Genomic DNA, 16,711 nt, shown 5'->3' with positions numbered 1-16,711 from the left:
TTAGCCCTCGACAACTTTTATATGACCATTGTATCCATTACAGCTAATCTATTATAATCTTGAGGTTATTTTTGTAATTTGAAAACATCAGATATACATTATAAAGTGGTTATTATTTGTCACAAGAGTTCGTTATTTTTACAAACGTAACAAATATATTTCTAACAGTAGGATAGAGAAGATATAGTTCAGATTTATCACATTTCAATTTTTAGAGTCTACTTCATTCAAGAGAAGAAAGAAAACTACTTGGTCGCATGACCCTTGCTCCTGAACAAAGGGGTATATGAAATTATCAATCTATTGTTGTGAAATAAAAAATTACACGCAATCAAGTAGCATTTCCTTGCCATTCAATTAAGTACCTCACATTGTATTTGCATGCATCCCGTGTATGTCTATGTATGTGTACTAGTCTAACCGTTTTAATTTGATATAAATTATGGTGATTTTAAGGTTGAAGGCGTATGCAAAAACATAACAAGATAATCAATATGGGATTAAGTTCCTTGTTTGTTCGATTGTATAGTGTACAATAATGCCTCCTAGTATCTATCTCTCCTATAATAGGGGGCATAAATGTTATTTCATAAGAGGGAGAAGAGAGATAGAACTGGGAAGGCGCTAGTATATGCTACACAACTTGGTAATGCTCTTTCTTCTAATCAATACATTTGAAGGATAAAGTTTCTCCGAGCTCTCAAAATAGGGTATACTAGTACCTTTACATTTTTTTTCATTGCTCTCTAATGTATGATACTGTTATCTTTCACCTTACTAGTGCATTCCTCTGTAGGGCTTACTTGAAGAACCCTCTCTGACATCTCAATCAAATCAATTTATTTTGGGACTCAATGACATGAAAAATTTTACCAAAAAAAAAAAAAATTGGCATGAGAAGAACTGCATTTGATATACCCAAAAAAGGAAAAGAGAAGAAGGGGTGCATTTGAAACTTTTACCCTCCCATTGCATGAGAGAGATTAATTGGCGATTTCTTAAAATGTGGAGGGTATATTTGTCATTGAAACCGGAAACAGCTGTATCTACAGTTGCTCTGACACATCATGGTGACCGTAGATATAGTTAGAAAAAAAACGAACGGTTGGGATTGACAAAAGTGAATTTGCAGTTCATTTAAGCAGAATTTCCTTTCGGACGGAGTGTCATTTGGACGAGTTTTCCTTTTCCTTTTAAAACAAAGGGCGGGCAGCTCTGCATCAGAGGTCGTTAACCAGAGAGAGAGAGAAGGTGAGAGGAAGGTAGAGAGGGAGCTGAGAAAGACCTCTGAGAAAGAGAGAAGAAGCGTTTCGAAGGTTCTCACGAACGCGCGATCTAGGGTTTCAAAGGTAAAAACAGTGCTTTTCTCATTTTCTTCAGGGAGAATTTTAGTAGATCGATCTGTAAATGAACGTTTCGGTCGATCGCTATTTGATGAGGACAAGGAGATGATTATATTTTTCTTTGTTTCTTCCCTTTTATGTTTGCAAAAATCGATTATTTGAGTTTTATTTTGGCTTTACTTTGATCAACATGGAACTAATTTGTCATACATTGATTTGCATTTTCTGTATGTGTGGGATTTGGGATCATCAATTAGGGGCTCTGCTTGTTTAGTTTACTTTTTTTCTAGCATGTCATGTCTTTTGATCGATCTGTTTTGGATAGGTCCTCGCTCTAGATCTGCATTTGGTTTCTCATTAGGTTATTGGGGAATTAATTTTGTTTGTTCTTATATGGAGCTGGTGTTAAGAGTAAATTTTTTTTGTTGTTAAGTACACGAATTGCTTTGTGATTGCAATCGCGTTCATTGAGAAAGCTGGATCAGTTTTGGCAATTGATATTGTACTGGTTTAATTGCATTCTCCACCACAAATGATCTGGCCGGTGGTTGTTCTTCTTCCACTTCCACATTTCGTGCTTTTTTTTTTGGTGGAATTGAATGTTTTGTTTGTAAAATTACTTTGATCGTCATCTGGTTGTACTGGTAGTTTGTTCATTTCATATATTTGGGGTTGCGCATGCTCTTTGGTATTCCTGACTGTTTTTATCGTCGCAATTACAGAATTACATAAGTGAATTGATTTTTCCTTTGGGATGAAAGAAGATTGATTACATTTTTACATGATATGGTTTCTTTGTGTCCCCTCGATGTTTTGAAGATTGTATTGTGAAATCAACAGGTGCAATTGGACTTTTTTTCCATGGGAGGGGGGAGGGGTGAGGGGTGAGGGGTGAGATATTGTATAGTACCTTTATTAAATTCAGTGATATGGGCTTCTTAGGCCTGAATTATGATGTAAAATTAACTGATTCTCTCAAAACATGTTATTGATCTTGTGAATTTGACTTGTTTCTAAAAGTTATAGTGGGCATTATCATATAGCCATATGACCACTTAATCCTTTTTTCCTTTCAAATGGATATTCTTCTTCTAACTCTCATTTTCCCTATTTCAAAATGTTCTCTTCCGTTTATGCCCTTTAATGAGTTCCATTATCGTCAGCTCAATTGTCTTAAAATTTTATTGGTTTAGTTTTTTTTCTTGCTTTATATTTTCACTCATTCTTTCTTACCACCTAGATCTGGTGTTATTTTCTAGTGGTTTTGAGTTGTAATGCTGACAACATAATCCAAAAAAACAGTTGTGGTTTGGTATCATTGTATGTTCTTCTATTGCTATCCAGTAGTCTATGACTGTAAATTGTTCGGAATTATTTTTATTGTGGTTATTATCTTATCCTCACTATGCTTCTTTGCCATGTTCTGGTGGTTTTTGCAACCCCTGCACAGTTGGTATATGACTGTATATCTGATTCAAATGAACTGGCTTGTATAGAATGAAAATGTGTATTTTGATTTTTGACTAATGGAAGGAATTAACCATTTCTCAACTGGTTGATTTGAGATGGAAAAGAAAATAGCGAGCATGCTTTGCCATCATATTTGCCTCGGTGTTTCAACCAGAAAACAGCTTTATACATTCTCTAGATGGTCGAACCATGTTACAAACGAATTGGACTTCAACACTTCATAACCTATTTGGTGGCTCTTCTGGATTTCCTTTTTGTTGGCTGTCTAACCTATTTGTCATAATTTAGCATCTATCAGATAATATAGATAGTTTTGAGGTGACCGCTATAATATTAAAGTTCTCTGCCTTAATAATCTGCTTACCAAAATTTGGTGCTTTCTTCAGTAACCGATAGAAGATGGCAGATACCGAGGATATTCAGCCTCTTGTTTGTGACAATGGAACTGGAATGGTCAAGGTAATGAACCATTATTTATTGCAAATTTTGTTCTTATGTTTGTACACTTATTCATAATGATTTTAGAACTCACATTTTGCCTCATCTGAATGTATTTTAATAAATAGGCTGGATTTGCTGGAGATGATGCTCCAAGGGCTGTGTTCCCTAGCATTGTTGGCCGCCCCCGACATACTGGTGTGATGGTTGGTATGGGGCAGAAAGATGCCTATGTTGGAGATGAGGCTCAGTCCAAGCGTGGTATTTTAACTCTGAAATATCCAATTGAGCATGGAATTGTTAGCAATTGGGATGACATGGAGAAGATCTGGCATCACACCTTCTATAATGAGCTTCGTGTGGCCCCAGAAGAGCACCCTGTTCTTCTCACTGAAGCACCTCTCAACCCTAAGGCTAATCGTGAGAAGATGACCCAAATAATGTTTGAAACCTTCAACGCTCCTGCCATGTATGTTGCAATCCAGGCTGTTCTTTCTCTTTATGCCAGTGGTCGTACAACTGGTAAGTAACACCATCATCTTATGGGTTAAATTTCTTTCGTGATGTCTGATATTAAGAATTGTGTGGGGAAGGGGGAAAGCTAACAAAGGCTTTCTCTTCAAACTGCACAAATGGTGGAGATTCTTGTACTGATAATGAGGATGGTAGTTCTTTGGGGCTGTTGCTTTTGACTTTTCTGCCTTTTTTTCATGGTAATTAGTACTCACAAATTTATTGATGTTGGTTTATGTAGGTATTGTTCTGGACTCTGGGGATGGTGTCAGCCACACGGTTCCCATCTATGAAGGCTATGCCCTACCGCACGCCATCCTGCGTCTTGACCTGGCAGGTCGTGATCTCACAGATGCCCTTATGAAAATATTGACCGAACGTGGGTACTCTTTCACCACCACTGCAGAGCGTGAAATTGTGAGAGACATGAAAGAGAAACTGGCCTACATTGCCCTGGACTATGAACAAGAAATAGAAACAGCCAAGACCAGTTCCTCTGTGGAGAAGAGCTATGAGCTCCCTGATGGGCAGGTGATCACCATTGGAGCTGAACGTTTCAGATGCCCAGAGGTCCTCTTCCAGCCATCCATGATTGGTATGGAGGCTGCTGGTATTCACGAGACCACTTACAATTCTATCATGAAGTGCGATGTCGATATTAGGAAGGATCTGTATGGAAACATTGTCCTCAGTGGTGGCTCTACCATGTTCCCTGGCATTGCTGACAGAATGAGCAAGGAGATCACTGCACTGGCTCCCAGTAGCATGAAGATCAAGGTGGTGGCTCCTCCTGAGAGGAAGTACAGTGTCTGGATTGGAGGCTCCATCTTGGCATCCCTCAGCACTTTCCAGCAGGTACTTTCTCCAATCATATTTATGCATTTTGTTCACTTGTGCACACCAGCCATAGTATGTTGAACTGGATTGTGTCCCTGGAGAATGTCTGGTTGTAATGCAATTTTTGTTGCTGGGTGCAGATGTGGATTGCGAAGGCCGAGTATGATGAATCCGGTCCATCGATCGTGCATAGGAAATGCTTCTGATCATGGAAGACTATTGCGAAGATATAACAGAAACCCCCTAGTCATGAAAATGCTTTTGATCGAGCACATCTCGAGGACGCTGCTTTCTTCCTTCTTTCCCGTTTCTTCTGTCTCTCAATCTAATGAACTCGAAGGGGGTGAAATTTCACACCTGGGATCCAATTTTTTCATTGTTATTTCTTCTTAGAAGTTGTGTATTAATACTGCTTTGGTTTGGGTTGAATCAGTGGTCTGCCATTACTTCTTTAGAGCTCTTTTTGATTAACTAAAACCAATAAATATCTTTTCCATGTTAAATCGTTTACATTAATCTTATTTTAGTTCGTCTTCTCGTCAGAATTCATATTTTGGAATGCAAGAAAAGTGGGACCCTTAGATCTGGTTTTGAAGAGCAAAAGAGTACAGAAAGCTAAAACACATTATTTACAATCTATATTCATATTAATCTATCACCAGATTATAACCAAAGTTTACCCCCCCAAAAAAGGAAGAGGATAACCTAAGTTAATCAAATCTTCTCTAGTTCTTTACTACTCTGCTACAATGTGTTAGAAATCCAACTGTAAAATCGTAATCAACAAAATGTCTTACTGAAAGTATTCTTATGTCTTAATAACATGGATAAACTATAAGATTTGAATCTATAACTACAGCTCGGTGTTGTTGGGGTTGTCATCGGCAAGTAGTGAGAGATCTCAGAATCCGACCGAATGCCTGGTTGATCACAAGTTGTTTCTGGAATGTTGACATGAAAGGTAACACAACTCTGGAATGTTGACATGAAAGGTAATCATGGGGATGAAAATTAACATCCCCAATCAACAACAATCATAACTTTATCTTAACTAAATGAAAATGGCTACATGGATTTGAAATAAGTCCTAAGCCTCCCAGGAGCATCCCCCAATCCCGCATCATAAAAATGTGCAATTAAAGTATTAAACCGAAACTGATCCTGCATGGAAACAAATGCTTTAGTCTTGAGTTCCACCGATTCAGATCCTGATTCCTGGGTTTTAAACCCTTGCGCCTCTTAACCCCATTGACAATGTTTGTAAGAGCTTGGCACTTTGGGTGATGAAGAGGTTCCCAAATATAACTCTTTCCGTTGGCTCACAACAAAAATACCTCAACACATAGTAATATGGTACAAATATAGGTGGGACCACTGTATCAAATATTGGAAGCTGATCATGTGGATCCGCCGAACCTGATCCCACTTCCTATTCTTCTAACCAATTCCCGACTAATTCCGACCAATTCAGAATGGAATGGAATCAAATTCAGAATCTCCTGGCTCCGAACCAAAATGCTGAGGGTAACAAATATTGCTAGATAAGGTAATTGTTATTTTTTTTGGTAGAAAGATAAGGTGTTTGTTACATACTCAAAGGAACATCGTGTGAGGTGGTTATGTTGTAGGGGATTAGTGGGCAATTGTTATTTTAATAGATTATTAAGTAATTGTTTTTATTATAACTGCTAGAGTCATGAAGTAATAGGTAATTATGGTGTAGTAGGAGTAGTTGTAATCGAATTGGAGAAATGGAGGGAGAAGTTATGTAACGGCTATTAAGCTTATTTATTAACGTTTTTGGAATGGAAGAGATAAGTGGAAAATCTCAATAATTTCTAGGAAAGAGGCATAGCTCGGATGTTGGCATCCTCCTAATTAGCCTCTTTATATTCTCTATTTTCTCTCTTTTGTCTCCATCTCCTAAATTCTCTCTACATTAATGGAGATTTACGATCAGACATTCGTAACATTATTGCAATATCCAAAGCAATGATGGAAGGTTTTCACTGTCAAGTGTGGACAGAAAGAAAAACGACCGTTGCACCAACCAAAGAAATAAAACTTAAAGTGAACCATCCACTTGAGAAGGCCCCAAACAAACTGATCAACCTCGAGTTGTTCGTAATCAATGAAAGACAGATTCTCAAGCCAAGTTTGATATTGAAAAAGTTAATGCTATCCATGGAAAATAATGTAATTAAGTTGCAAAAGCTGAAAAATAATTTTGAAAAAGATGTTGCTTTGTTGATTGTTATCAAGACATAGAAGTGGGTTGGCCACTTCCATTCAACTTCACAAATTGAACCTTGAGATTGTGTGAGGACCGTTAGGTGCTTATATTGTAGGGTATTAGTGGGTGACAGTTATTTTTGTATAAATAGTAGAAGTAATTGTAAGTTGTAACCGAATTGAAGAAGTGAAGGGAAAAATTATGTAACGACTGCCTATTTATTAGTGTTTTCAAATAAAAAAGATAAGTACAAAATCTCAATTATTTCTCTCATGAGAAAACCTAATTAACCAAAACCCATTTCCTATAACTTTTCTTAAGAGATTCCTATATTTTCTCTTACGAGATAAGAGATTGGCATTCTCCTAATTAGCCTCCTTTATATTCTGTATTCTCTCTCGTCTCCATCTCTTAAATTCTCTCCATCTTAATCTCCATGCACATAACAGTGTTTGATGTACCTAATGCACAAACCTCCTGCGGTGTCTAGGAAGAGACAGAAATACACAACTCACCTGTCAAAAAAAAGGGGCAGAAGTACACAACCTTATCCAAAGCATACAACTTTACCCCCACTTTGCAGAGGCTATTTCCATGATTCAAACCACGGCCACTGGGTGCAATAGAGAAATCTTATCCTTGCACCAAGGCCCTCCCATTTTCGAAGCATAAGTAATGATCCGGGTAAAAAGGCTGAAAAGAAAATTGTCCTGTAAAAACAGGATTTTTTGCAATTTGTTTTAATGCAAAATAAGAAAATGTTACATGGAGTAAAATTTGCATGTAAAATATCATTTGCATGAAAAGTTATACAAGAGAACAAACAGGACCATTAACAGAGAACTCTCAAAATGGTTTACGGGAGCCGAAGGTTTTGTCGCAATGAAGCACAGAAGCATGAACTGCACAGTTCGAACATGCATCACTTTGAAACCTGTGAGACCCCGACAGATGCCGAACCTGTTCTTGGAAAAGATGAAAAAATGGATTCAAATAAAATTGGAGTAGGATCACAAGAACAGGTGCTAAAGGACAAACAGAATAATATGAAATAGGTATCAACAGTTGCAAGAAGGGTAGCATGCACCATAAAGGGCAGGTTCCCAGAATCTGGTAGAAATTATCAGTTCAAAATGAAGCAGAGTCGCATTGGATTTCTGAGCTAGCATCTATAGCATTCCCCTCCAAAACAGAAAAATCTGATGGCCCAACTGTGTCGTTGAACCCTCGTACTGACAGAGCTGGTACAGATGCATTTTTTCCCAGCAACTCATGATCTATGAAGATAACAACCACAGTAATATCATCATGGAAGAAACGTCGGACTCCCTTTTCGACCTTCTTGAGGTCATCGTACCTCATTTCCCTCTTCCTAGCTGCCTCGCTTAAAGCTGTTCTGATCAGTCGCTTTGCTATTCCCTACCCACACATTAATGGGAGAAATGTGAGGAGGAGAGTTCCTGAACTGAAATGAAGAGGAATGCATAAGGAGAACAAAAACACAATGGAGGAAAACAACATACTGCTCGTGGATAATTATACACAATCTCAGCAGCTTCCTGGTTTGTCATGTGTTCCCAAAGCCCATCTGATGCAAATATTAGGAACTTATCTTGAGGTCGGATGGGTCTTGAATATATGGATGGTTCAGCTGATAGAACAGGCTTCTGTAGCGGCTCTGAAAGCCGAAACCGTGGGTATGATGGACCAATAGTGAACTCTGGTTTCTTCAAGTATGCATCCCCAATAGATCTAGACACCTACAGACAGACCAATGGAGGAAGGGCAGGAGATGAAACAAATGTTATGGTAAAAGATATTATAAATGTTACTTCATTTAGAAAATATAACAAGAAGGAAAACATTTGGAAGATGTGAAAAGTTGAACATGACTCATATACAAATTAAGATAGACTTACCAAATCTGATGCATATAAAAGATGCACAGAGTAGACAGATAAGTAGAAAAGATACATTTCTTCCAATTACTTAGTTATGGTTTCAGCAAAAAATATCCTGATATTGTTCAAAGGGCAGACTATTATGATCTTTCAAATTGAAGGTGAACCATTAATCCATATGATTTGGATTCAGATCCTATGTATGATGTAAATACCTACAGCTGCTTCTGAAATTTAAAAGGGCAAACCTGAAAAGCAATAACCACAATTTTGCACTTTGCATGAAAAGAAACCTTGGAAGAACCCAAAATGATTCAGGGAGTACATTTGCACACACATGGAGGCATGTGTGCAAAGAAATGGAGCAGTTGGTTTTTTTTTTTTTGGTGGGGCGGGGTTGGGGGGGTGTTGGGGATGAAGTCCAAAGAACCCAAAATGATTCAGGGAGCACATGTGCGCGCACACACAGGCATGCGTGCAAACACATGAAGAAACGATCAGGAAAAATGAAGACCAAAGTTTACTGAAACAAAGAGGTGGTATATGCTTTATTGAAACACTATGAAAACATAGAATAAATGATAAGATAGTTGCTGACACAAGAAGGAATATTACGTACATGCCATCTGGCCAAAGGAAGCTCTGTTGGGTATTAACTGAAATTCATGAAAGAACCACATATGCTGATATTTGTGGTCCAGCATTGTCAAAGAGTCTTTTACCACTTACCAAATATGTCCTCCGCAGGTTGGCAAATCCTACAGTTTATGATCTGACTCTAATCCACATTCTAATCGTCGAGAAAAGAAAAGGGTCCAATTCAAATTTAGAAACAACACAGTTGACTCTTCCATCACCTTGAAAGAACTGCTAGAGCGTATGGACCTCAGTTAACACCTCCAGATAGTTTTATTGCCACCACTCGCAAGTGATAGCCATGATTACTTCATGACAAGGTATTAAACATTTTCATAGCTTTTACTTTTCTTTTCTTTTTTTTTGCAAGCACCATAAACTATATCACTTTTGTTACTTTTACTTCGTTGCAAGCATGATGCATGATTTTTTTTTTTTTTTTTTCTGTGGTACAGATTTTCATTTATTTATTTCTCAACATTCCTAACGTGTCAGACAACCCTACCCATGAAATTAGAGTTATTTCCTTATGTACTTCCATAGGAACTAAGAATTCTTCATGCAAAAGATTTTAGATTTATGCCATTTCTTTTATGGATCACACTACACAAGAAAATTACCACTCTAAAGCTCACAAATAAATAAATCTTGTATCATATGTTACAAACACTTTTCATAACCCTGGAAAAACAACTTGATGCAGATTAATTACAAAAATAGGCTTGTTTTATTAGGAATAAGCCTAGGGTTGGGTTCCATACATGTTAGGCTTTTGATCCCATGTGTTTTGAGTGTAATAGACCACTTTTATGGGTCTAAAAAGGGGGCTCTAAGATTGAGTACGGGATTACTAATTAGTTTCCATTTTCATTAGTTTCCTTTCTAGTTGGACTTGATTTGAGTTATTTTGTTTCCTTATGAGTCAAGTTATTAATTGAGTCAAGTCCTTAGTAGTTAGTTTCCTTTTTCAACTAGTTTCTAATTTCAGTTAGTTTCTAATTTCAGTTTTTAGTAGCTATTGTATTAGGAGAATATTTGGTTTCCTTTTTGAGGAACCTTTTATTTTGTAATTCCCTCCCCCATTAACATTATAAATAAAGAAGAGGAGGCTCCTAAAGGCCTAGATGATTTTGATAAAAAAATTAATGGTTGTTGCTATTGTCTTCTACATGGAAATTTGTCTTGTGTTTGATCAAGGCTGATGGAATTGGTGTTTGATCCAATTGACTCTCAGCGGTGGGAAGCACAAGAGGTCCTCTTCCTTTACTCATCTTCTTCTTCTCTCAACTACACAAAGTGTTATTGATCTGCTCAAGTTCTTACAGGTATTAAATTCAGTTTTTCTTCTCAGTTCTGCCCAGAAAATTGCATACTCTGTTAGCAATTTTCAGAACCTGTGTAGACCTAATTCATCATTCCATTAGTCCCCTTATTATCTGCTTCTATTCTGATTTCTGACACCCTATAATCTGAGATTGATATTCTTAATCTCAGATCTGATCTCATCCTTGTTATTAATCTGTTTTGAACTATTCTGATATTTGATCTAATGTTCTCCAAGAGTATTCTGCAACATTGGGACTAGGTTGACTTGTCAATCCTAGTTCTACATTACAACTGAGAGAGGAATTTTAGCTCAACCAATAGTCAAAATTGTTTCATCATTAAACAGCAAGAGGACTCAAAATGAAGTATCAACTTAATAAATACTAAAAATTTCTTCTAAAGCATCATATGTACTTTGTACTATTGATATTTGATTGTACTGAGGTATGAACTGGACTCTTCCAACTGCTTTTTAGAATGAATTGTGAGTTAGAAGATGAACAAACATTTTGGAACTACTAATTAAGTTACTTTACTTCAGAGAAGTCTCATGTATAATGCATGTGCATCCTAACTAAATCTAATGCATGATATCTTCTAATGAATCAAATGTGCAATTTTTAAGGTTCAATATTGTTTTCTTGAAAGATATCCTGGGTTCTGTGTTGAGGCAAGCATTTCCAAATCATGTACAGTCTTCCAAGGATTGTGACAGAGAACAACCAACCAATGATTCTCTTCATCATTTGCTCTTATTCTTCACCACTTCACTTGCTTTGGTTCTCACAGGTCAAGAAGGTTTAATGTCATCCTTATCTTCATTGTTTCGGGAAGCCACTAATGCACCTATCTCTAACTGGTTTTCAGCTACTTATAGCATCAAATTGTTTTTTGTGAAGGTGGTATTGATTTTATTATCTGTTTAGAAGGCTTAAATCATCCAGCAGTCATCTGAGAAGTAAGATTAAAGCTGCTGTAGCTACAATAGCTATGATAAGAAATCAGATTCTCTTAAGTGAAATGATATTGGGATATATTCACACCCTCCTAAACGTTTTAGCTGGAAGGAGAGAAGTAATAATCAGAACACCACAAAACATTTTTAAACTCCGAAGCAACGAAGGATATACTGGTTTTTATTGGAAATAAGAGAACATATCATAACTGCTTCAAAAATGAATCTACCCTCAAACCCTCAGATGCAAAGGAGGACAAATTCATGGTCCCCCCCTCCCCCATTTGAAGGATCAGAGAAGCTAAGTTTTCATGCTAGTCAATGGGTACTCACAGTCTAGCGGGTGTAGTAATAGTAAGGAAAGCTTCAAGTTCAATAGCAGAGTTTATTGTCCAATCAGTGAAAGTGATTCATCCAGGACTGAACTTTTATCAGAATCATGGTTTAAGATCATGCTCTTGCCCCCCATCTCGCTAATCTAAAAAAGTGAGATTTCGCCGAGATCATGTATTTTTTTGCGGTCGACTCAGTGGTCATATGTCTTTGTAGTCCCTGAAACTAGGTATTTACTTTTAGGACATCTAAACACAACAGAAACATCAATTTTTTAAAAATCAAACTTAAAATGGTACTTTGACTTCTTATTCTATGTAAGTAATCTCCCGCTCTTCGGACCCTAGGCTAGTATGCTATATTCCACAATCCACATTCCACAACCAACACCGGCACACCATAATCTTAAGAATTTAAAAGACATTATAGATAATTACTTAATTGATTAACAATTAACATTGATGACTAATGAGTCGCATTAACATACATTTGAAATTTTGAAATGACATAAGATAAACTACTGATGATGTTTCGATGAAAAAATGGGTTTGAGAACATTTTTTTTATCTAAAATGGTTCTTGAAAGGAAAAGTAACTCCAAATATGGATGAGGAGGTAATATTCTCTACTCTTTAAGCTTCAATGAGTATAAGAATGCAGATCCTCAAGCAAAAGCACCAGAATTCTTACCCCTTGGTGTTTTTTCTTCAAAAAAGTAGAGAGAGAGGGAAAATCTTGGCGAGATTTTGGCTAGATTTAGCGAGATCTCGGAGAGATATTCTCGTTTTTCAATCTCGCTTGTGGTCTCGTCTTGCTAATCTAAAAAAAGAGATCTCGAACCAGAATGCATTGGTTGGATTCTCTAATATCATAGTTGAAGGTGACTCCTCCAATGTCATTTCATGAATAGGAGTCCTGATGGGAACATGGATTTTTTTTCACATCATTAGGAAAATAAAACATTTATTATTTCTTCAGACCTAGATCTGTCAATGATTTTGGCAGACCTACAAGGGAACTTTCGAGGTGATATGTCCGAGTCACTGGTTCACAAGACATTTATTATTTCTTCGGACCTAGATCCATCAATGATTTAGCAGACCTACAAGGGAACTTTCGAGGTGATATGTCTGAGTCACTGGTTCACAAGACATTTATTATTTCTTTGGACCTAAATCCATCAATGATTTAGCAGACCTATGAGGGAACTTTCTAAGTTATATGGCAGAGTCACTGGTTCAAAAGGGGTGATCCAGACAAGAACCTTAATGTTCCTGAGTGAAATTTCACATTAATACCAAAATGTGCCTCTCTTTCCCTCATTGACCAAAGGTAATCTGATTAACTCAGTATAACCAAGCACTCATTTGAAGACCAAATTTTGCTTACAGTGTACATAGAATAGCTTTAGAGCTTACTTTCAAAGATAAAATATTAATTGATTTCAGAATAAATGGTTTCATATAATACCCAAAAGGCTCTATTCCAATACGTTCTAAGTCTTCTGTACTAGCTGGTAGCTTCATCAGAGGGAAATATCAAAGTTTTTCTGGTCTAATTTGAACTAAATTAGAGCGTCTGGAATCACAGATTGACAACACAGGATCTTTTTGGGTGATAGAAACAACAAAAAGTAACAACATAACAAACAATTTTATCATATACATACATTTGATAGGCAGTGACTACTAAAAGTTAAGTAGGGAACAAAACCTGGATGATGCCTTTGACACGCCATACCCCATGCTTCAGGACAACAATATGTGAATCATCTGGATGCAAGGACCTGAGTTCCTGTCTAACCTCCTCCATGCTTGCATTATGATCACTCGTCAATTGCTCTGCGACAATGTTATTTGACCTACCTAAACAACCCACTACAGCCCGAGAATCACCCAAGTTAGCCACATACAGTGTTCCTCTCCAGAAAACTCCAACCAAACAACAAGAACCCGTTGCAGCAATTAAAGGCTTGATTTCCCATGTTTTACGGACAAGGGAAAGAAATCCTTCCTCTGTTGCAGAAAACGCATTCCTCAGAACATCATCAGAAACAGTTCCACTTTCTCGAGCAAGCCCTATAAAATAACCCGAAATTTAGAATTAAAAACTATTTATTTGACTAAAATCATGCCAAGGTAAACGTCAAAGAATATTTTCCACTTTATAAACAAAAAAGGGGTTTGACTTGGGGATGAAGATGGAAAAATTGAGCAAAGAGTAACGATCCAGTAAGCTCGAGGTGAATTGAGATTACACAATTACTTGCACTGCACATCCAGAACTTGGAAACATACAATCCACCCGAGCACTATCAATAGCTTGAAATCTTCGTCTTCTATTTAACCAAGGAAAAATTACCGAAATATAGAGGAACAAAAGCACGAGAGATAATAATAATAATAATAAAAATAATCAAGAGAAACAACTTACTCATCAGATGAACGAAGAGATGATCGCAGACGAAGCGTGAAGCTTCGGGACCGCCATGACCGTCATAAACCCCGACGAAGGTAGCATAAGGGCCTGTCTCAACCTGGCTCTGATCCTCAATGATCTCGTTAGCTTGGACTATGGCGATTGAGAACTCACCTAAATAATGGCGGTCAAGGTGTCTGCACCACAAAAGCGCGTCGTCCGCTCCGTCCTCATCATCCTTGCTCATACGGGCGTACCGCCGGACCGGACGCAAGCATATCGCTGCAAGCCTTGCCAACCATGAAAACATCCCTCATTTCCTCCAAAGAGAAACCCTAAAAAGCTTCGGAGATGGCCGGAAAGTATAATTACACCTTCCTACGGAGAATTCATGAAAAGATGGATCATTGAAAAGCAAGAAACGACCATAGATTATCTTCAATAAAGAGAACAAAATGGTGAAGAACAGATCCCTCTGGGGAGACCTTAACGAGAAATTTGAGAAGCAAAAGAACGGCGAATTAGGTTTAGAGAGTGATCGGTGAAGAGATTTGGTTGAGAGAGAGAGAGAGAGAGAGAGAGAGAGAGCAAAAAGACTTAGAGTTTTTATTCTTGCCGAAGAACTGCTGAAATGGGAAAAAGCTGACGAGAGCGTGTGAACAGCTCTTTTCGCTCACTTATATGATATGTTTTGCATAAAGGCCATACTGTGTGGCCTTTAATAACGAAAATGCCATTGTTACTTGATATGGCGTGCGGCCCACGGTATTAAGAATCAGTATCACATCGGCCATGTCTGGTAACTGATACCGATATGATATGGATCTTATGCGTTTTGGGAGAAGGAATGCTGACAGGCCATTGCTTCCTTATATCTCTTTCTCTCTTCAATCACAATAGGAATAGATATGTCATTTTATAGGATGGAACAAAGAGATAAACATAGGGAGGCGATGCTTCTATGTGTGCTATCACTGGCCCCACATTAATGCAATGGTCACATAACCTTATGAAAAATACAATTTTGATCTAGAATTGATATCAATACCACTAGAGTTGATATGTATTATTGATTCAAGTAGTATTGATATATGTATCAATATTGACAACGATCAATACTATCACCAATATTGTGAACTAAATCCATGGTATGCCTATGCCTATGGATCTTAACCCTCCCCAACTCCTCTAGTACACCTTCTACAACAGTTGGGAGAGACTTGCATGTACCCCAAAGCCCTTGCAACCATCAGATGTTCGGTAGAGGAGATGGAGGGCTAGAGAGGAACTGAGTCTCATGCCCATCTGCCATCAGTTTCTTGAAATAAGATTTCATAGTTGGAAATAAAAAATTTAAATGTTCAGTTGTCCAATCCAAACCGATTTTTAGTGTTGAAATTTCACTAATGGGAGTGATGTACATAAAATCAACTCACCAATCAACAATTGAAGTGTGGCAAGAGATAAGATCCAATCCGTTGTCGGTCTGAAACCCCTTCATAACTAGTAACTACTGGAGAATTGACTCCCCATGAGTGACAATCAGGGACTCCCCATAATTCCCTATAATTTTCCATATCTCCTCATAATCCTCCATAACAACAGTTATGGAATAGGGAAGTTCCATGATGATGGTTATTAGAAGAAAGTGGATCACTCTGTCAATAGTTCGAAGGTCTCCACTCGATAAATAAGTGAACAGTATGTAAGAAACAAAGATCAATTCTTCAACTCTTAGCCTATATCTCTAATTTCGAAATTCATAATTTTGTTTATCTAGAATTTGACTTAGGCATATGAAAATCCCTGCTTAGGTTTCCTTTGGCCATCTCCTTTTTCCTGTGCATATTGGTTTACGCAGATTTTATCGAAAATAGAGATGAAAGTGGACTCATATATTTACATGATCATCTTGCACCCCATTTTTACCAAACTGAAAGAACTTGCATTCATTTCTCATTTTGCCACATGGCAAAAAAATTTAAACTACTTGAACTTAAATTTTGATATTTTGCGCATATAGGAAAACTCACTTGAGTTGTCTTCGATAAGTTTTTCAAAAGTGATCCATCCTCATTGTGGCATGTAAAAAGATGGTATAATAATTTGATTGTTGGATAGGTAGTACATAATCTGAATTTGTCTCGCATCAAAACTTAAAAGAGATTAATTCAATCAAATACCTTATCGTTACTTGGCATGCATCCCCAAGTGTCCATGCAAGTTTCTGGTAATCCAACTATTGTAATAATTTGATTACCCAAAAAAAAAAAAAAAAAACTATTCTAAAAATTTAAAGGTTTCTTTT

General features: G+C 37.3%; 2 protein-coding genes across 2 annotated transcripts; one reads left to right on the top strand and one right to left on the bottom strand.

Annotated features, from left to right (window-relative positions):
- The first annotated feature begins 1,165 nt into the window (after positions 1-1,165).
- LOC122068579 (actin-like) lies at positions 1,166-5,104 on the top strand. Its single transcript, XM_042632437.1, has 5 exons — positions 1,166-1,349; positions 3,200-3,272; positions 3,380-3,773; positions 4,006-4,619; positions 4,742-5,104. The coding sequence occupies exons 2-5, from the start codon at positions 3,213-3,215 to the stop codon at positions 4,805-4,807; spliced, it is 1,134 nt and encodes a 377-aa protein (XP_042488371.1). The 5' UTR covers positions 1,166-1,349; positions 3,200-3,212; the 3' UTR covers positions 4,808-5,104.
- Positions 5,105-7,528: 2,424 nt separating this feature from the next.
- LOC122068578 (probable protein phosphatase 2C 25) lies at positions 7,529-15,044 on the bottom strand. Its single transcript, XM_042632436.1, has 4 exons — positions 14,419-15,044; positions 13,699-14,063; positions 8,358-8,594; positions 7,529-8,253 (listed from the first exon to the last, which is right to left on the bottom strand). Exons 1-4 carry the CDS (start codon positions 14,711-14,713, stop codon positions 7,963-7,965), a joined length of 1,188 nt encoding a protein of 395 aa, XP_042488370.1. The 5' UTR covers positions 14,714-15,044; the 3' UTR covers positions 7,529-7,962.
- Positions 15,045-16,711: the final 1,667 nt, after the last annotated feature.

The sequence above is a fragment of the Macadamia integrifolia genome, unplaced genomic scaffold (genome assembly GCF_013358625.1).
Source record: "Macadamia integrifolia cultivar HAES 741 unplaced genomic scaffold, SCU_Mint_v3 scaffold429, whole genome shotgun sequence".
Classification (NCBI taxonomy): Eukaryota; Viridiplantae; Streptophyta; class Magnoliopsida; order Proteales; family Proteaceae; genus Macadamia; species Macadamia integrifolia.
Note: the sequence above shows the minus strand (reverse complement) of the source record. Positions and strands in the feature narration are given on the sequence as shown.

Coding starts and splice junctions, on each gene's coding strand:
- LOC122068579 (XM_042632437.1), top strand. CDS start 3,213: ATGGCAGATACCGAGGATATTCAGCCTCTTGTTTGTGACAATGGAACT. Junction 3,774..4,005: donor TGCCAGTGGTCGTACAACTG/GTAAGTAACACC, acceptor TGGTTTATGTAG/GTATTGTTCTGGACTCTGGG. Junction 4,620..4,741: donor CCCTCAGCACTTTCCAGCAG/GTACTTTCTCCA, acceptor TGCTGGGTGCAG/ATGTGGATTGCGAAGGCCGA.
- LOC122068578 (XM_042632436.1), bottom strand. CDS start 14,713: ATGTTTTCATGGTTGGCAAGGCTTGCAGCGATATGCTTGCGTCCGGTC. Junction 14,064..14,418: donor TCTCTTCGTTCATCTGATGA/GTAAGTTGTTTC, acceptor GTTATTTTATAG/GGCTTGCTCGAGAAAGTGGA. Junction 8,595..13,698: donor GTGTCAAAGGCATCATCCAG/GTTTTGTTCCCT, acceptor GTCTGTCTGTAG/GTGTCTAGATCTATTGGGGA.